Genomic DNA, 20,164 nt, shown 5'->3' on the forward strand with positions numbered 1-20,164 from the left:
CTCTTCCTTCCCCTTCCCTTTCTTCTGCTTTAGTTTCCACAAGAAGAGAAAGAGACATGCTCCAAATGGAAACTGCAGAAAGCCTGAAGGTCAACGACTGGAGCACCAAGGCCCTTGCTTGGAGATCACAGAGAAGTTTTGGTACACATAAAGTAAATTCCTTCAGAGGAATTTAAACTGGAAGCTCCTCCACAGGGTGGACCAAACGTATTGCAAGCTCTCCTGGCAACAATGCCTAAATCACGCGTATGGGAGCCGTACAGCTCAAGGGAATGGACTGAACCTGGTAAAGCTGTAAACTCCCAAGCTGCACATAGGGCAGATGCAGTGGCATGCACCAACTGCTTCAAAAGATTTTTCTGTTCTTGTTGTGTTGAACCACTTGCTAACAGAGACAGACCAACAGGCTTCAAAACAGTCCATAGAAATATAGGAAGAGCAACAAATAATATACTTACTTAAAAAGTTCATTCCTCATTATAGCTCTGTTTGTTTGTGGGTCAATTGCATAGACCATGAGGTCGGACTTGGTGTAATCCTCTTCAGAGTACCCATCCCCAAACCTCCGTGCACCGATGGATTCCACCACGACCGTTGCACCGGGAATCTGATCTTGGACATAGCGTTCCAAAATCCTAAAGACAAGATGGAGCCAGAAAGCTGCAGTGATTTATTTGTGCTGATCAAGATTGACAACAGCCCAAAAAAGATACTCATAGACAGAAACCACAGGCTTAGAAGGATGGTAACCTTCAGAGCACTTTAAAAAAAATCTCTGCTCCAATATAACCTCTTAAATGCTGAACTCTTGGGAAAAGCTTAGCGGTGTTAGGAGAGGTCATCAGAAATAGTGTCCTTAAGTCTAGCTCTTTGTATTTATGACATCAGTTGAGTTTTAAATGGCTCATGGGAAACACCATCTATATTTCACAAAAAAACCCTGTCATCCTTTTATTGAGCTATAGGATTTCAAACTCTTCAATTCCAGCCTTACACAGGCTGCATACAATAAATTTTCACCCACAGAAACAACTACTTCAACCATTTTCAGTGGGATATTTCATCTGGCCCTCCAATATAGCACAACATATCAGGTGCCAGAAGACCTGCTACTCCAAAAGGCCCGAACGAGTTTTACAGCCATAAGAAAGTCAGAATATTGAGCTGACACGTCTACCACAGGAAAAAAATAAAATAAGCTGCAGAAGTTCTACCAGCAGAAGAAAGATAGGTTGATAGAATTCAGCTGCAGCTATGCCCGAGATAACAAGGGCATAACAACAATAAACCAAAACAAATCTGTTCTTTTTCCAAAGAGAAGGATTCATTACAAGCTGCCAGAGGACATAATGGCACAGTCTGCGGATATGTATATGAATCACAATGAGTCAATACATGAAATAAATGCAATTCTGGGGAATTAAAATTTATTAGAGAAGATGACATTTACTGGTCATTTTATTAATTCTTGTTATGTGACCAATTTTCTTTAACTTTACAACTGAAAATTCCCCCCTCCCCCTTTTTTTTTTTTTTGACAACTGAACGTCCGCAGACATCTTCGTACGTGCTTTTGGAAGCCTTTGTTCTAAATTCAAAATCTCATATTTTTCTACAGTTTTTCATGCAGAACTGTTTATGGGAGAAGTCTTAAAATGTGATGTTATTCCTAAAATATTCAAAAAGGCAAAGGGAGAATGGCTGCTTGCAGAATGCCCCTCCAAACAAATCAACCAAAAATACGCACACCTATGCCAGGTTGAAATGCTTCTAGCATGCCTGCAGAAGCACCAAACCGATGGGGAAAGGACCTCACTGAGCACATGAGAAGTTTCTGCACAGATAGCAAGCACACCTGTACACCTCAGATATGGGGACTTTAAGGAAAGTTACAAGCAAAACTCACTACTGCTCTCACAAGCTGCTTTAGAAAGGACAAGACCTCAATAAAGTTTTAAAAAAAATTTATTCTTTTCCTTCCTCCTTGTCTGGTCTGCTAGTCTAGTGGGGCCCATGAAATTTGCTGAGTTCCTGTAGCAGACTGCTTCTCTGTGTCTGCTGCACTGTGCATCCAATGCAAAAAGGAGGTTTAGAAGTATTACAGCTCAGCTGGATGACCTTCAAATTCTGTATGCAGCAGGGAGAACTGGTACTCCCATCAACACCGTAGCTGGGGCTGGCAGCCAAGATGGTGGGGACCCAGACTCTTGCCAAGAATGGATGGAGCCAGAAGGAACATGGAAAGCTGTTTAGACAGTGCCATCAGAAGAGCTTTAACCACAGCTGTTGGGCAAGGACAGAATACATCTCAGAGAAAACGGGAAAAGTGTCTTTGCACGCAGACTTGCTAATGGCGTGATGAGGTTTCCAAACTGGGACTGAGAAGGGTTCAGTTAAAGTCCACGGAGCATTTTATAAACAAAGGCATAAAAGCAAATATCATCAATACTGGACACAAAGGCAAAGAAGTATGGCGAAATAACCAAGAGAAGCTGGAAGTCTAAACACTCCATCAGAAGTATGAGTTATAGGAAAATACAAGATTTTCTGGGCTAATTTATGTGATCAGAATATCAAATCAAAAAGCAATAGCTGAGTTAGGAGGCAATATCAAAGGAACACACTGCCTGATATATCAAGGCTGCACTTGGGTGCAGAGGAAGACAAATCTCATAAAAAAGGATATCAATGACTTTAAGAAGACACTTGTTGTTTTAAACAAAACCTTTTGCAGTTGCTGAGGTTACATTTTGCTGTTGTTTTTTTCCTGACACAAGATTTCCAAAGGAAAGTAATGCTGTCAAAGCAGTATCACCATCTCATAATTTTTCAAGTCCACTGATTCACATTCATCCATCCAGTTTCTCTGCTCTTTGTTTGAAAGTTTAGCATGCCCTTAAAAAAGAAGCTTTTCTAAAAGATTTTGAAAAATCCAAGTCTGCCAGACCCAGGTCCTAGCCCAGCACTGAATATATACTCTTAGTGCAGAGCCATTTTTGCAGGGAAAATAAAAATATAGATTGCCTGACACATTGCTAGTTGACTAGCGTCCCCTAAACAAGCACTCCTGTTGTTTGCAGATATGGTAAACTCTACTCATCTCTGCTTCTGGCACGCACTTAACTGGTAGCTAGGGTGATAACCTGTCACAGGCTCCTCAGTAACAATAATTCTCCCAGGTAAAACTTGACAGTAAAAATCTGGGATATGCAGATTATTATAAAAAACCTCCAAACATTACATGAATGCAAATGACTAAAAAAAACCATAACCCATCTTTAGAATGGTGTTTAGACCAAATATGTAAAAGTTTTATCTCCCTAATTAGTATATAATCATCTTCTGTTGCTGCAGGGGGGGATGCTTTTGTTTCCTTGCACAGAACTATTATTTCACTCAAGACAGAAATGCCCTCTAAGGCTGGAAGGTTATAAAGTAGGGTCACTTTTAGCAGAATTAGCAGAACAACATTCCCTTTTCTCAGAAATTCCTGGCATGGCTTCTGCTGGAATTCATTGCCTTTGAGAATATCTTTGTCTAAAACATGATTAAAATTGAAGAACAAATAGCATATGACTTTCTGACTACGAGAAATAGGTACATTGCAGCCATTGGCTTCAACTGACATTGCAAGAAACACCACCAAATATAGTGGAATGACAGTAATATTTCATCTGAAACACACAAATTGCATGTTTAGGTTGAAATATGTAATAAAAATGCACTGAAGACTGAAAAGTAGCAATTAAAGAATGCACTTAAAAATAGGGCAGTTCCCCATAGAGTTATTTTAAAAGTCATTCAGCTGAACTTGTGATGCTGAAAAAGCTGTAGTGTTTTAAAACTCTACTGAAAGTGGCCACCTGCTTGTAGTACTACTCACAAGGACCAATTTTAAAAATGCATACTTTAAGTAGCAACAGCATCTGCAGCTCCACTGTATTTATCAGCAGAAGTTAGCTTAAAATTAGTCTGTCACTCGTTAATGCAACAAGGGTAATTACCATTCTCCCAACAGTGGTGTAATGGGCAGTAGAAGCAGCAACTTAACAGGCGACAGGACTTCCCTACTGCTCTAACTCCCTTTAGCTCTGCAGACATAATGTAATGAACAGGAATGCCTCCCAGTGCATATTCATTACCATTGCCTTTCAAATTCCCATCAGCGACATCAGTGAAATGAAATGAAGGACAAGAGGATTTTCACTGTCATTGAGGACATAACGTGGCCCTAAATATCCTGAAAACTCAAGAGATTATTTTTTTCATCTTTGGATGCAAAAGAAATGGAAAGGCAGAAAAATACAGGTACTTGGTTTGTTGAGCTGTCCCTTGGCTGGTGGCATTCTGCTTCACAGAACATTTCTGAAACTCAGCAGACCAAAACCCCAAATCTGGGATAAGGCACCACATTCCTGGGCCACACTCAGCGCTACGTCTATGAGCTGACATGTGTACCTGAGGCATCGTGCTGCATGGCAGGGCTGAGGTTGCTGCACCCCATTACAAGCAGAGAAGACCCTGCTGAACACAGGGATAAATTAAGGCACTGCAGCATCCTGCTGCTTTCTCCCCACAGCTGCATGAATCTGGCATGCCAGATGCGTGCCCCAGCATGGGAGAGATCCTGCTACTGGGAAAGATGCAAAGGACTACTTAGAAGCTTCTTTGGAAATGAATGTGAAAGTTCATACGAGTCAGTTAATTCACCTCAAAATATGAGATACGGAATCAGCCGCACGAGACCCCAGCAGCAATGGCAACTCAACTAGACTAACAGTCATCATGTAAGACTTGGTAAGTCAGCAGAAAAGTTTAATGACCCTCTGTTGTCCCTGGCGGAGAAGATGCGTGACACGGCTGGAAGGAGCACTGCAACGTTCCAGTAGTTTTATACCCTCGAGCTGAATTGCTAAGTTGTATGTATATCCTCTGAATCAGCACACGAACAAAAGAAACAGTTCAATCCGCAGAACATTTTAGATCCTCACCAGTACCTGAATTTAATTACTGCACATTTTTCATAGCAGAAAATTCTGTGGGAGAAAGATGTTTCAGTTCTCTAGTAATTTGATAGCCTGCTGTGTTGCTGGAGCACATAAAAGTATTTTAAGAAATGAAAAAAAGACTTGGAGCTACAAGTGTTGAAGACTAGATATCCTGCATAACTTTTGGCTCCTCCACTGAAAATCTAGCTCCCCAGAATAACTTAGTAACAACAATAAATTCATATTCTAGGTATTTGAAAATGTAAGCAAATTTGGCAACAATGTACAGATGAGAGCATTCAGCTCTGCCAGTACACATCAATACAGACTTTTCAAGTGTTTCATTGAATCCAAGAACACTCTCAGTTTTGCTCAACTTCAGCCAAATTCTGGCTGTGTTGAGTTTTTGCAAGGTTAATAATTGACAACTACACTGCTGGATTTTCAACTGTACTTTCACAAATAAGTAAGGACCAATTCCAGCCCCTCCTGCGCGGTTAGCAAGGGCTTTTCGGGGGTTGATGCACTTTGGGCCCCAGCTCCCAGATGCCTTATTGCAACACACGTACAGCACAGGGAAGGTTATACTACTTCTGTGGCCTCTGGAGAGGCACCAAGCTGCTTTGAGCTGCCAATACAACTCAAGAAACCCTTACTAGTCAGCTAAGTCAGCCTGCTTTGTGCTGTAATGTAGAATAAAAAAGCCAGAACTAGGGCTTATTTCAAGCCTAAGACTATTCCTTCTTTGTAAAACAGGCTTTTGGCCAAGATTATTTCTTTCATGCCCCACGTTGGGCACCAAAAAAACCCACACAAGGCATGTGTCTAGCAGGAAGAAGCACCACGGAGCCAATTTACTCTGCATATAACAACATCTAAATTATTCAGAAAACTACCCAGAGACAATGTCTTTATACCTACTTACCCTAATCCTATAAAAGCATATTGGATTGCTCACCATAAAGGAAATTTGCTTTCTTACATATTGCTGAAGTTTCTTTTCTTTTTGTGCTCATCATGTATAATCCTGTCCTCCAAAAAACCTACAGACACTCCAACTTTTTATTTCAGTATCATTTTTCCCAGTCGCAGAAGGAACATTACACTACACTCACCCGAAGAATAATACACAGAGACATCTTGACTTTGACCCAGAAGACGTATCTTCAGATCTCAGCACAAAAGGGTTTTTACTGCAACAGTAAGCAATTTCAGAATAAAGCAGACGTTTACAGCTTTATCTGAGAAGCCATGCACTGCATTATAGTGCTTCAGAGAAAATACATTAACAGAACAACATTGGGTATTATTGAGAGGAGGCGGGGAGAAGGAGATCGCTGAACCAGTGCTTCCCAGCTGGCAGTGGAAGTAGCAAGTGGAAAAGCTGGAGTTGAATAAGCTTTGGTCTCTATTACCTAACTTAATAAAGGTAGCCTACTCTTATTAATATCATCCTGATTACAGCGGAGAGAGGCTAAGATTAGCTAAGAAATGAAGTGGGCTTTGTTAAACGTGGTACACAGCGAGAACTACAGGACATGCGTTCTCCAAGAAAAGCCAAATGTAGGGTGGATATGAAATATGATGCAGCCAGTTGGTGGCAAACCTGTCTCTAATCTCATTATTTATTTATTTGCTAATTTTGCGATTTAATTTAGAATGAAACAATACAGTGCAAAGAAGTGAAAGGGAAAAAGGCAGAGGGGAGGTGGACCAAAGGACCAGGAGCAAAATGAACCCATATAACAGCATCAATGAGCACTGAGGCAAAGAACAAGGCAGCTATAGCAGTACCTGTAACTAAAGAACTTTTAGTAACGGGGAGGAAAGTCAGTGCTAGCTATGAAGAGTGCTTAATGGCAAATTCACTGCCACCACCCCAATATGCAAAAAGTCCAGTTACCTGTAATTAGGCTTAATTCAGCAATTATGTGGCAAAAATCATAAAGCAAGCAATGGAATGGTACTTCTCCTATGGGAAAACTAACGAGTCTGAGTGATTTATATACTGCAACTATATCCAGCAGGAGAGACGTACTCATTTTCTACCAATTCATGGACTGAGGAGAAGAAAAAACACTGGTGCACTAAGGTTGGATATTTTAATACAGTCAAGAGTGCTTTCAGAGGCACTACATTTCCAAACAAGCACCTCTAAGGCGGCCCATCCAAGGGGTTGTTGTGTCTGGCTTTACTAAAGGTACCAAGAATGCTGGAATCCCAGTGATGCCTCGTAACATCTGATTTCATTATACACAGCTACATCTTGATAAATATGCTACATTTCAGAAGCATTCACTCATCCTCCCAATTACTGAACACACCGACATTCTAACAAAAAAGCAAGAAGGAACAAAGAAATAAAATACCACGTTATACACAGGCGCCACGTAAAGCACTCATGTCAGCTGTCCCTTTTAAATGCCAGCGCCTGGCTTCTGCAACTGAGATTAGAAAACGCCATTTGCTCTATTGTCAACAGCAAAACACAACGGAAGGGAAATCATCCATATTCTGAAACATTTCCCTAAAGAGAGGACTGTGCATTCTAGCTCCTATATATAAAATATATTATCTCATATACTATGATTACACATAAAATTATATATGATGTACAATGTTCACATGGTATATATATTGCTATAGTATATATTATGACATTTCTTTTAAGTGGACCACAGTTTCTATGCAGCAAAGCAGAGCAGACACCCCTTTGAGAAATGACGGCAGTCAACTTTATATATGCAAACTATTAAGTTAGCAGGCTGAAAGCTCATATTCCAAAACACTCACTCAGTATATCTCTGAGGATCAGCACTTGATTTTACATTTGGATTTTCTAGTAAAAAACTTCCTGGTCACTTCTACATTGCATTACAAGTTTGAGTGTGGATTTTCTTTAACTATGGAACTGCCCCATTCTTTTATAAGCATTGAACTATTAAAAGATTGCAGCCTTTAACAGGCCACAATATACATGAAGAAAAGTTTGCTGGAATTATCACATATGCTATTTCCAGTAATTTTGTCATGAAAAGTAGGGACTAACTTCTACTAAGATGCACACGATACACGTGAACATTGAGAAGACAGCTAAAGTTGCTACCCAAGAACATCTGCACTTGAATTCCACTTCCAGAGGCAGGTCTGGCCAGGAGGCCACACGCACCTGAATTCCTCAGCCCAGGAGAGTGAAAAATACTAGAGCGATGCAGCGAGAAGGCAGGCTCAAAAGCCCACAATATGCAACTAGTACAAGTATTTTGGGACCTCTACCTTTGCACCAATACAGGCACTGTGACTTGCCTGTTATGAAGCCAAAATATAAAAAAAGGGAATCAACACCAAGACCACCCTGAAAATACAGGAGACTACAGAAACTTCTTGATAGGGGAAGTTAAATTTTCAGTGTTTAATTATTTATAGTTACTACATAGTTTATTATTAAATAATAAAGCAATTATCTATTTTTGTATCTATGCACATTTATTAGCAGTATGAGGTGATTCCACCAGATCCTCTCTTCCAGTGAAAGATTCCTAGACCACCACTAGGAGATTTTCTTCATATGGATGGAAAAGAAACTCCATTCTTTCCAGGCTCACTTTTCACTACAGGGAGGAAAGAACAACACGGGACACTGCATATGATTTTGGAAGCAAGGAGACAATCCTCATACTGTTCTTTAACAACTCCAGAGCAGTCAAAGTGCAGCTAAATGTGTTTTCTTCAGCCATGTCATCGGCTCAGAAAGCACACACAATGCAAAAAATGTTAACATTAACGTTGAAAATGATGCCCAAATGGTTTTGGCTAGCTCTAGTTCAGGAAAAGAAGTTCCCTAAACAAAATTATCCCCATTTTGCAGGGTTTGTAGGCTGTAGGGCAAACCCAGCTTTTTCAAGAGGAATGTCTATGGAGTATTTCATCAAAGCACTCTTTGTGAGCAACTCCATTATTCCATTTCAGAGAAAATGTTTTGCCATCTATAGAAGTGGGTACAGAGGAATTGAATTCACAAGCCATTTCTACTACCTATAGGATGACAGAAACCCAGGTCTCTCTTGGTAATGTGGCGTATCTGAGTTTAGCTAGAGATTTAAGTTGCAGTCACGTGAAAACCAAAGAACTAAATGCTCTGAACAAGCAGCTGGCTATTTTATTCTAGTTGAAATGCTGTTCGTTGCCCAACAAGTAAGCACTCACAAACACTGCCATATTTAAGAACTCTGTGTTGTCTGCCTTCACTGAGTTTTCTGAAGGAGAGGAACACGACTGAATTTTCCGCTAAGCCTCACTCCATTTTCTCTGTCATCTTCTGTAGCAGACATAAATGGACCTATCTGAACAGACATAATTGAAGTGGGTGAGAGAAATGGCAAATCTGACATTGATGTGCAGTCCAGAGGATATGAAAAGCTTGTTGATGAAATTAAAGCAGTTGGAGGAAAACCGAGGTGCTTACTGAATGACTGCAAAGGATCACGACACTATCAGAAATGTCAGCTGAAGACATACCCATTGTATCCCTCAAAAAAGCCCAAATTCCTAAGCCAAATAGAAAGTGATATTTTAAATCTTTTCTCCTATGGTGTGCTTCCTTTATTTGGACCATTAACCAACATACATCTCAGGGCTATGCTGAGTAAGCCTTTCCAGTGTGGAAGAACTGAATTATGTATTTCTTAATTCCTTGTATCCACTCTCTAGTGAAAATTACAGGCAGCTGGGAAAAATCTGTTATAACTTGTTCTCCAAAGTTGTTTAAATCACTATTTATTTTATTGTGAAAAATCACTATAAGTTCAAAAATGACCTAACTACCCACTTCCCTAACATTCCCCATCACCAAGTATTGCAACCGGTGGTTAAATGTTGTATTTTCAGAGATTAATATTTACTATCACTCCAGTGCCAAAATGAGAGGACAACGAGCTGAATAACCTTTGTAGTGACAAATTTAGTTAATTATATAGTCTTTTTATCTGGAAATGAATTATATAAAGTGTTCTAATTTTATAAATTAGTGCATTATTTGAAATGGCTCAGAAACCTCTTCAGGGAAAAGTACTTTAGCCTGAGGAGGTCTCCAAATTATTTGGTTTCCCTTTGCCTGTGGTTGTATTTTCTGTATAGCGCATGCATGAAAAATCATAAATTCCTATTACTTTATGTCCTGCATGAACTATTAAAGCCTTTATAGAAACAGGGAAAGCACAATCTTTTAAACTTTAAGAAGAAAATCCAAGAAATTTGAAGCTAGCAATGAAATAAATACATTTCTATGTGAAACAGACAAGTAGACATATGCGAAATTCTGAGACTTTTGCGCTCTGCAACTATTTTCAGTAAAGAATGCAACAATTTTAAAACAAGCTATGCAATGTCTTCTGGCAAAGGTTGTCCTTAAAAGCTTATCCTTAGAAGTGAAATTGTTATACTACACTCACTTGCTGGCCTCACGGTGTTTGTGAAGGTAAAGACTCCCAAGCTAATTTTGAGAACTCACGACGTGCCCGTGTTTTTTTATTTTGGTACTCATTCAAAAGCTTCATTCACTGTGAATCATTTACACATCTGTCAGAGACTTCCATGCACAAGGGTGAAACCAGCATGAAACAAGTTTTAAAAGACTCCAACCTGGCAGAAAAGACTTTTTTGGAGCAGGGACAGTAAGGAATGTGGCTCTGGGCTGTTTTCCAAGACTGTGGCAGGATATGCCAGCTATTCCTCCGGGCCCTGGAGCAGAGGAGTGAGGGTATGAAGATGGCACGATTTATTGTTGAGGCACTCAGCAAACACTGCTGAGACCTGCTGGGAGCTGGAAACAAGCTGCTCCAGTGTTTGCAAAAGGAGATTTTTGCAGGGATGCTGAAAGGGCAAGATACTATCTGCTCTTGCTGTTCTTGCCGGGCCACCTGTTGCAGCATTCACGCTCTCAGTCCCACGACACGTGTGTCATGCAGTTGACACTCTTCATTCAAGCCAGCCTTGTTCCACCCTGTTTTCAAACCACCTTCTGTAAGAGCTGTCTGTATTTTGCTGGTGGCTCCTTTGGCTCAAGGACAGTCCAAAAGTGGGAGGATCTCAAACACAGCCTAAGTCCAATTTTGCATGAGATCTATCCTATGTCATGTAGAAACACATGGTACAGAACACGTGTTCAGCTTCAACACTCAAGAAAACAGAAGCCCAGGAAAGCTACAAATTACTGTGTGAAGAAAGAATTTGTAGAGTGCAGCAGCTAAGGTGAACTTGAGGGCTTAGCAAAGCAGAAGCAAACTTCTCCTATTACTGTCACTGAAAGATTCATTGTTCTTCGTCCCTCCAGCCAACACCAACACCTGACACTTTTGGAAAGCTAGATGTCAACTGTTAAGCAAGCAGACTCCTTTATTATTCTTAGCTCTAGGCAATGGAGTCCCTGTGAATACAGACTATTGCCTGAACAACTTCATTAGTGTCTCTGACATTAGAATCTATCAAAGCTAACTTACACCTGGCTCAAAACAGAGAGAGAAAAGGGGAACATGTCCTAAATCTCCAGAAGCAAATCTGTTGATAATTTTTCCTAGCCCCGTGAAGACACGAGCCATTTAGAGACAAAACACTTCTTTTTCAGTGAGTGATTATATCATAAAGCCTAAGGTATTTCAATTTCCATAGAGAAGTAAAGTTATGACAGCAGTCAGGATGGAACAGACCTGCTGAAATCTGAGGAATACCATTTATCACTGATTAATGTTTTTAAACTATTTCCTACAGTATTTTCTCTCCCATATTGTCTAATTCACGGTTATATGCCTAATGACACAAAGTATAGAAAATTGTCCTTGTCTTACAAAAACAAGCTAGAAGTGAAAACCTGACTCCTGGAAGCTGATGATGTTGTGGTGTATGAGTGCTATTAAAACATATTTGACCAAAAGGATTTTAGCTGACTTCCAGCATGATAAAATACTTCTGTTTTATTGCAAAGCATTAATGTTTCCTATTACCTGTCCCCCCATCACAACATTGTATACCTGCTAGGCCTGAATAATGACACCCTGTTACCAATTTTTTGCTATTAAAATTTTATGTAAAGATGTTAGTGGTATTAATTGTACCAGTATAAATTTTCTAAATTCTGCTTTCCCTTACAGCTATGTCACCCAAATAAAATCATAGTGAAGCAATACAGCTCACTGAGACACACTGCCCCAACCTTTTGGAGATGTGCTTTATTTTATGTGCTAGATTTTGACAGATGCAGTTTCTGTGCTCAGAATTTGGAGGCTCCACTATAGTCTGTATTAGGGGCAGCTCTGAACCAAGTTGCAGCCTGCAAAGTGGACAAATGTGCAAGCAAAGAAGTGCTGTACCTCTGCCTTCTCCAGAGGAGGGGCAAAATGTGGATGGGGGGAGGGGCAGTGCTGTCGCTCAGCCAGTTGTGCTCCCCATCAAAATACCTGCTTGCTCATTGCCAAGTCCTTTGGCAAGGAAAGGAGATCATGGCATAAAGGGAGCACTCCTTACTGAATCTAAACACAAAACCAGTGAATTGTCTGATATTTGTAGAGTAAATAAATTTATTACCCTATGAGTTGATCTTTGTTTTGTTCCACAAGGGTGGGAGGAACATTAGAGACGATGACTTGCATATCCAACTGATTGACCACAGAGACCTGGAAACAAAAGAGTGAAATTCAAATGGCACTCCCATGCATAACATCCTCCCCATACAAAAAGAACGGAATAATTACTTTCCTGTCTTCACAGCCATGCCCTGATGTACGGATTTCTCATTTTAATTCCGAATAAGAGAGCTTGGAAATCTTGCTTTGCTTGGCAGCCAAAACCCATAAACACCAGGCAAAGATTTAACTAGAACTGTAATTGCAGGACTGCATCGGAATTACAGATTTTTAAGGTGGGGACTACAAAACCTGTTCTTCATAGTTTAGACTTTACTTACAGAATCACGGATCTCCCATGTGCTACATTCAAAATTACTTATGAGCATTTTGGTATTTTTGACAACTTGACAGGAAGATCCAATCCTGGAGATGTGCAATTTGCACCAACATAAATGCAAATACAAGATTAATTTAACTTAATCAATGATACTTTGTCAGAAATTGATGAAGGAAATTGTTCATTTACTTTGAAGTTATCAGTGAAAGTTTTCATTTCAATCTCCAAGTTCTTTTAGCTTCTCCCTCTATATAGCATAAAACTGTACATAACCATGTGCATTTTACAATTGAACTTTTTTTATTTGAAAGGCCAGAAAAAAATGCCTCTAACAGACTCAAGACTTGTGGGCTTTGTTTTAAATAAATAAATACATAAATAATTCCAGGATTCCACCCAAGAACAAATCTCTCACATTAGCATTTTATACTACAAAAGCAGTGTAACTCTTCTGTTTCTCAACGGCAGGCTGGAGGGTCAGTGTGCACAATGGACTACACATATATCAAATTCAGCAGAGTTGGTAAGCTCTGCTTCACATCTCCTGATCTAGTCTCCTCAAACTATTTTTATCCCAAGAAAAGGCTGCCTTCCAGTAAAATGATTGCATGCTTTTTGTTCCCTTTTAAGTATTTTTTCATTTTGTAATCGCTCTCTTTTCACTAGCACAGCCAACTTCTCCTTAGGTTGTGAAAGGAACAGTTACTTCCCATACTGGTGGAGAAAAAACATTTCTTGAAACTTGGCTCATGTCCATCTAGGCATGACAGCAAACATACTCCAAACCTATACTCCCTATAGAGGATTCTGGAGGTAAATTTGTAAAAGTAGGACAATGTTAAACCTGATAAATTCAAAAATCAGACTTGGCTGATTCAATGCTAAAAGAAAAAAACAACCCCTGATTTTCAAAAGAGAAGCCTGAGCCCTGTAAGCACTTCAGCAGACAAGCCATAATATACTTTCACATCAAACACTGATTCACCAGCTTTGAAGCTTAATTCAACTTTAAATATTTAAATGTTCTTGAAATGTCATCAGATGCACTGATCAGCATGTACAGACTTCTGTGTAAGAAAAACAGAATTATAATGAACTCAAAATAAAATTTAGACTAAGATCATTGGAAGGAACTCTAAAGCAATGAACAGTTTAATAGAATTAACTACATTAGCCAATCCAAGCAAACACTGTGCACCTACGTACCCAGTACTGCATAAATGCAACACTTAAAAAAAGGCAACAGTTCCTTTGATATTCAAGGAATCACAGTTATGACTACTTGTTCATATACAAAAATATGAATAAACACACATTCATGACAAGCTAGAGTAAAGCACGAGTGTTGAACAAAAATCAAGAAAAAGTTAAGGTTTCCATAGCAACATTAACTTGCTTGCTATCCACATTTTTAAAGGCTTTCATTTTTCAATTATTAAAAATAGCATTGAGTTGAGAACTAAGTCCAATTTAACTACATTGTAACAAAAGCTGTAGGAAGAAACTGTTCCCTTCCACTCCAGGACAGACAGAAACATGCTGGGAACAGAAGTGGAAGGTGTGGGAAAGCAAATGCTCTTCCTGAGGCACCACTGTCACCGCTCTCTGGAAGCTTTTTGGGGCACAGTTACCAGGGATCATTCGACCCACCGTTCCTTAGAAAGCTTTTGCTACTTCCAGTCTACTGAGCAAAAATACAGCCAGGTCCTGTGATGCTAAGTAGCAGGCACCAGCCTCAATTGTAGGGCTGGAAGTGAGCATGTTCAGGTGTCTCACGCCTGTAAGTATCTGAAGAATACGTTGCAGAGAACTAGGAAAGTTCCAGGTTAAATTAAATAAGTAGCACAACAAACTGGGAGTTTGCAGGAGAGGCAGGGAAAGCATATAATTGTTGATAACCACTAGCCTGTAAGTGATAGCCCCTTGATCCCATGCTGCATTCACTAGGCACTTTCCAAATTTTAGATCGAGCAAGGCAGAGCCTACAAACAGTCTTGATCATTATACAGCACCAATGGATTCCTGGGAGCAGCTTATGCTGAGAGCTGAATAAGGAAGGGGCCTTGGGCCCCCCCCCAAACCCCAACAAACATTTGAGTAAAGATGATGTCATAGTGAGTATTTACTATCCACACTTACTTAGTGCCTTTACGTGCTTACTTGCAGCAAACTTACTTTAAAATGTAATTTCTTATTTCTTTCTTTTGTCTCACAGAGGCTAAAAAGGGAAATTCCACGACATGGAACCAAACTATAGATCCACAGATGTCTAACTTGAGCCATCCTGCCAGTCCCAGCCAGCAGGAACAGACTGGTATCCTTCACATGGGCCGTCCCCTACAGCGTGAAGACATTTTACCAGTGGATTTGACAGCTTACACTGCTCACAGAGCTGTGCCAGGGCTCTGAGGAAGCATCCTGGCCCCAATTCTAGAGGATACCTTGCTCTACTTGGGTTCTTCCCAGCACTGTCCCTCTGGTGTTGCCCCACCTCTTCTCTCCAGACCTCCTCTCAGTGCAATCCTATCTTCCTCCCCAACATCTTATTCTTTTGCACTGGTGTAATTGAACTCATTTCCCTTATCTATGTGCACTGCTTGAGCTTGTATTGAAAGGAATAACACCTCCCAGTCTGAGCACCTGACACCACAGTGATAGCAGGACAAATTCTGTTCAAATCATGAAGCCCAGGAACAGCTTAGTCTAGTTAGAAAGGATCTTCATGTATGGATCATGCTCAGTGCAAACCCAAACTTTCATGGTGGGATGGTGTCAATCTGTAATTGTATCTACAGCTAGTCTCAGCTTTCATGCCTTGCTCAAAAACGCTGAGTGTACTGCTCATCACTCAGACAACCTAAAGATACCTCTATAAATTAATGAGACATACTTCACTTTCTAATTTTAATGTCGATACCTTCTGGGTATATTTTAATATACTATTACTGCATAAATAGCATGAGAATGCCCTATCATTTTGGGAGGGCAAGCATGAGGACATCATACATTATGTTTATTTGCTGAATTCCTGCATAACTCAATATACCAAGTATTACGGCTATCATCTGTATCATTTGACAGTGTTCCCATGAACCAGATAATGCACTTCTTCCCTACGACATTATGCTAATATTAATCTAATCCATCAAGTTATATAGGCTTTAAAGAAATTTAGCTTGGATGGTTTCTGTGACTGGACTAAGTCAATGTCCTTTACTCAGCGCACCACCACGAGCTCAAGGCCTAAAGCTGGTGCCAGTTTTGAAATGTTGCTTCCCTGAAAACTTAAAGTACAGTCTCAGCCAAAAATTATTCCTTGTGTCTCCCTTCCAGACATGAGCAACTAAGACATGGCAACCTTGGCTTTCCCCAGTAAGTCAACTGACTTCTAGCTTTCAAAGACTGTTTGCTCAGATATTTGTCTGCACTGCAAGATACACCAGATCTAACTCTGACCCAGAAGCTATGTACTCATGTTAACACAGAGTACAGCTCAAGTTAGCAAGCTTTCAGCTTGGCTTATTAACTGGGGTTTAATGCCATGCTTCACAGCTTTGATATGGGAGCTGGCTGCACTTTGCTGGGTTAGAGAATAGGTGGAGACAATCTGTAAATTCTTCATGCAGATGTGACCTGCTTTGTACTTTTAATGCATAAAACCAGCACTTTTTTTTGCTGCCATCTGGGTCCAGAACACCCAGAACATAACTTAGGTCCATGTTTAATGCAAACAATTAGAATCTAAATTGAACCATTAACAATGGCTCATTGAATAAATAAAATACAGAACATCATGTCTAGTCTGATAACTGAGATCAGTATCTCTGCCATGAAACATGAACACATGTTGGCTTGAAAAAAAAAAAAAAAAAAAAAAAGCTTTATTTCAGTGACTTTAAAAGATTAAGTACACACAGTTTATGGCCTTCCTATAGGTCTGCCTGGAATTAAACTTTATGTAGTGTTTGAATTTCCTCAGGAATTATTCCATAAAGATAAAGCCTGGCTCATACTTACAAGTACTTCTGCTTTGCTGCTCAGTCCTTTTCCATAATTGTCAGTTGCAATGACCTGAAACTTGAAATAGGATCTTCTCATATTTTTGAACAGCATAGCAGTTTTTATTAGCCCTGTGTAAGCTTCAATCACAAAACCTTCTTTACCATCCTTGATTGGAGGAATGATGAGTCTGTACTGCATGGCACTGTAATTCCCAGTGTCTTTATCATCAGCCTAATAGGAAAAAGAAAACAAGCAGAGGGAAATAAAGTAAATATGCATGCAAAGAATCATTAACCTTGTCCTTTAAATAAAGTTGCATATTGGTCCAGCAAATTTCTTCTACTCTGACATTTAAAACATTAGATCCCAGAGAGCAGATACTGCTATTACTTTAAATGGTTCATTTAACTTTGCTGCATACAGTTTTGCTTTTCCAGCAATTTCTTTCTCCTGTGTTGGCACTAAACTGCTCCAAAAAAAAGGAAAAAAGAAAAAAGGAAGAAAAATATAAATGGACTTTTCAAGTCTGCAGCAAGCTGAACAGGTAAGAACAGTTTAATTCTGAGAAACCTCCACTGCCAAATTCTTGTTGACAAATATCAAAGAAAAAAACCCCCCAGCAACACACAAACTTACACAACAAGAATGTCCTCCCCTCTTCTTAGAGATATTCTGCATCCTCACTGATTAAGCACATATATTTTTGGAGTGATTTAATCCTTTTTTATTAAAAAAAAAAAAAAAGGATTGAGTGGCATTCCTGCAATGCTGCACAATGGACCTGATGTACTGACCCAGTGTAGAACACAAAGCTGCCCTGGCATTCTCCGGTTGCTGCAGAATTAGGACACAGTCTTGGCACCAATTAGGCAGCCCCGGGAGCTAAGTTATTTCACCTACCCTGTGCCTGACAACCCTGCGTAGCCCCATTCTGGCCTCTCCTGACCTACTCCTTTGCACAAACCATGCTCCTGTTCAAAAGGCAGTACCCATATTCAGAGGGGAGTAGTTTTGAGGACCCTTATAATGCTTTCATGTGCTCCTTCTAGGAAGGGGTCAGCAAGATGGTAGCTAATTACCGCCTGTACATTTGCCCACTCATTAGACTTGGGCACTGCCTCAGCATCTGGGACACTTCAGCAGCTATTAGCAGGCATTTATCAAAATATTGGCATGACTTCTTAAGCCTGTGGCTTAAGCTAATGTTGGAGAAAAACACCCTTAATTTCAAAAAGGTGCAGGTCTTTGTGTAAAATCCATACTTCGCCATGACTTAAAAACAATAATCACCATCTAGTCAGGGCTTACAGCAGAGTGAAGATTTGTTTACCATGATACGCCACTGCCATTTAAAAAAGCATTATCTGTGCAAGGTCATTAAGCCTTCAGTAGATGGCCATTAATCATCATTGTTTCCTCACCATCAGTGAACAAGATCTATAAGGTGGAAACTTTTACTAACTCCTATTTTGTCTTTATTTCCTGATAATTTTCAGGGAATACCAGTAAGGAGATGTAACAAGCGAATCTATGCAGCACAGTGATTGCATCGTGCACCATCAAGAGATACTCATACCAGACGAATGATCCTGGTGCTCAAAGCTGTATGTGCTTTCCATGCTACTCCGACTGCTATCAGGCCAGATGGAATAGATATAACTATACAGCACTTAAGCGATAATATCTGGGCTGGTTTAGCTAGAGGTAGCAAATATGTTTCATATAGCACACCATTGTGCTGCAGAGCTGCCCGGAAGATGAGCTCCCACAATGACACTGGCTGCCACTCATCACAGAGACAGAACTGTTTAAAATGGTCCTTGCATCCTTTGTAAATGTTTTGTTTTCCTCTAAATTGACACAGCTTTATCTGGCTTGGCTACGAAAAGCATAAATACAAAATGTGTTAAAGTGCTTTTGTTCTCTAGTTCTATAGCTGTTTTTAAGGCTTTTAAAATCAAGATTACTACCTCTTGGGTGATCTCAAACCCCTTTATTAGCATTCTTCAGAAAGATGGGGAAGGTTAAAAGCTTTCAGAAATTTACCCTGTTCTGTCAGTCAAAAGGTAAAGACATTGGTGAGCTTTTCCAGAGCATTCCTGCTATCCAACTGGCATGGGTAAATACAACCCCAAAACATCACAGACCCAGCAGACAGGAGCTTGACAGGTGGATTTTCAGGACTAAGCTCATTTTTGGCTTTCCTTTTGACAAGTAAATTGCTGAAGGAACAAATAAACGTGAAAGCATGCTATGTGGCACAAGGAAGCGAGGAAATCAGGTTGATATGCAAGTGCTAGCAGTCATCACTATTTGAGAGCTAAATGTCAGTGCTCAGCACTGAGCACAGGTCAGCCCTTTTAAGAAGTGCATAAATGCCTGAATCACACAACAGGTTGTCTTCATTCCTCCAGCAACTGCAGCAACTTCAGTGACCTTATCGGACTCTTACTCCCTCCACAGTTTTATCTGATGTATTCTCAAATTAGCATGTTGTGGTGGGTTGACCTTGGCCAGCTGCCTGAGGCCCACCCAGCCGCTCTCTCACCCCCGCCTCAAGAGAATGGGGGAGAAATTAAGATGAAATAGTTCATGGGTTGAGATAAGGACAGGGAGCTCACTTATTAATTGCTGTCACAGACAAAATAGCCCCAACTTGAAAAAAATTAATTTAATTTACTGCTATATAAAATATGTTTGGATGGTGAGAAACAAAGGCAAAAATTAAAACACCACCTCAGCTGTGCCTGGCCATGGGGCCGTTGGAAGGGGCTGTGCCCAGTCCAGGGCAGCCCCAGCCTCTCCTCCCAGAGACCCCTCAGCTCCAACCTGGGCGCAGGCACCCCGTACACACATAAAAATCAAATATTTCACTTCAAGTACCTGCTCTTAACCAAATGCAAAGGAAATCTTAAAGTTATAACAAAAAGATTCCACATCATAACAACAGAAATAAAACACCCTTGAAAACATGCAAACTGGAGGATACAGAAGCATTCCAAGTGGCTTCTCTTGGTGCTTTTTGGATCAATTTTGTCAACATGTTGTAGGAGAGCTTTAGATCCTCCATGTACTCAAAAATGAGATCAGGAAGCCTCTGCCTGTAGTAGCAGGGGATACTTGAATATGTAAAAAATAATATTTGGTACAACCCATCTAGAAGACCACCTATGCACTACCCGAGAGACAAGAAAGAAATCTCTTTGGAAAGGATTTCA

General features: G+C 40.1%; 1 protein-coding gene across 24 annotated transcripts in view; it reads right to left on the reverse strand.

The window, feature by feature from the left end:
* The window catches only part of PCDH15 (protocadherin related 15), an 852,429-nt gene that overhangs the window by 33,579 nt on the left and 798,686 nt on the right, over positions 1-20,164 (reverse strand). For all 24 annotated transcript variants that reach the window (XR_003925762.2, XR_003925760.2, XR_003925761.1 and 21 more), the window contains 3 exons: positions 16,962-17,177; positions 12,567-12,655; positions 459-635 (listed from right to left, as the gene is read on the reverse strand). Coding sequence is in view for 20 of the 24 variants with exons in the window: in XM_030030447.1 (XP_029886307.1) it covers positions 459-635; positions 12,567-12,655; positions 16,962-17,177 (482 nt within the window). In the remaining 4 variants the exon portion in view is untranslated. The remainder of the gene's footprint in view (positions 1-458; positions 636-12,566; positions 12,656-16,961; positions 17,178-20,164) is intronic.

This window comes from Aquila chrysaetos, chromosome 11 (assembly GCF_900496995.4).
Source record: "Aquila chrysaetos chrysaetos chromosome 11, bAquChr1.4, whole genome shotgun sequence".
Classification (NCBI taxonomy): domain Eukaryota; kingdom Metazoa; phylum Chordata; class Aves; order Accipitriformes; family Accipitridae; genus Aquila; species Aquila chrysaetos.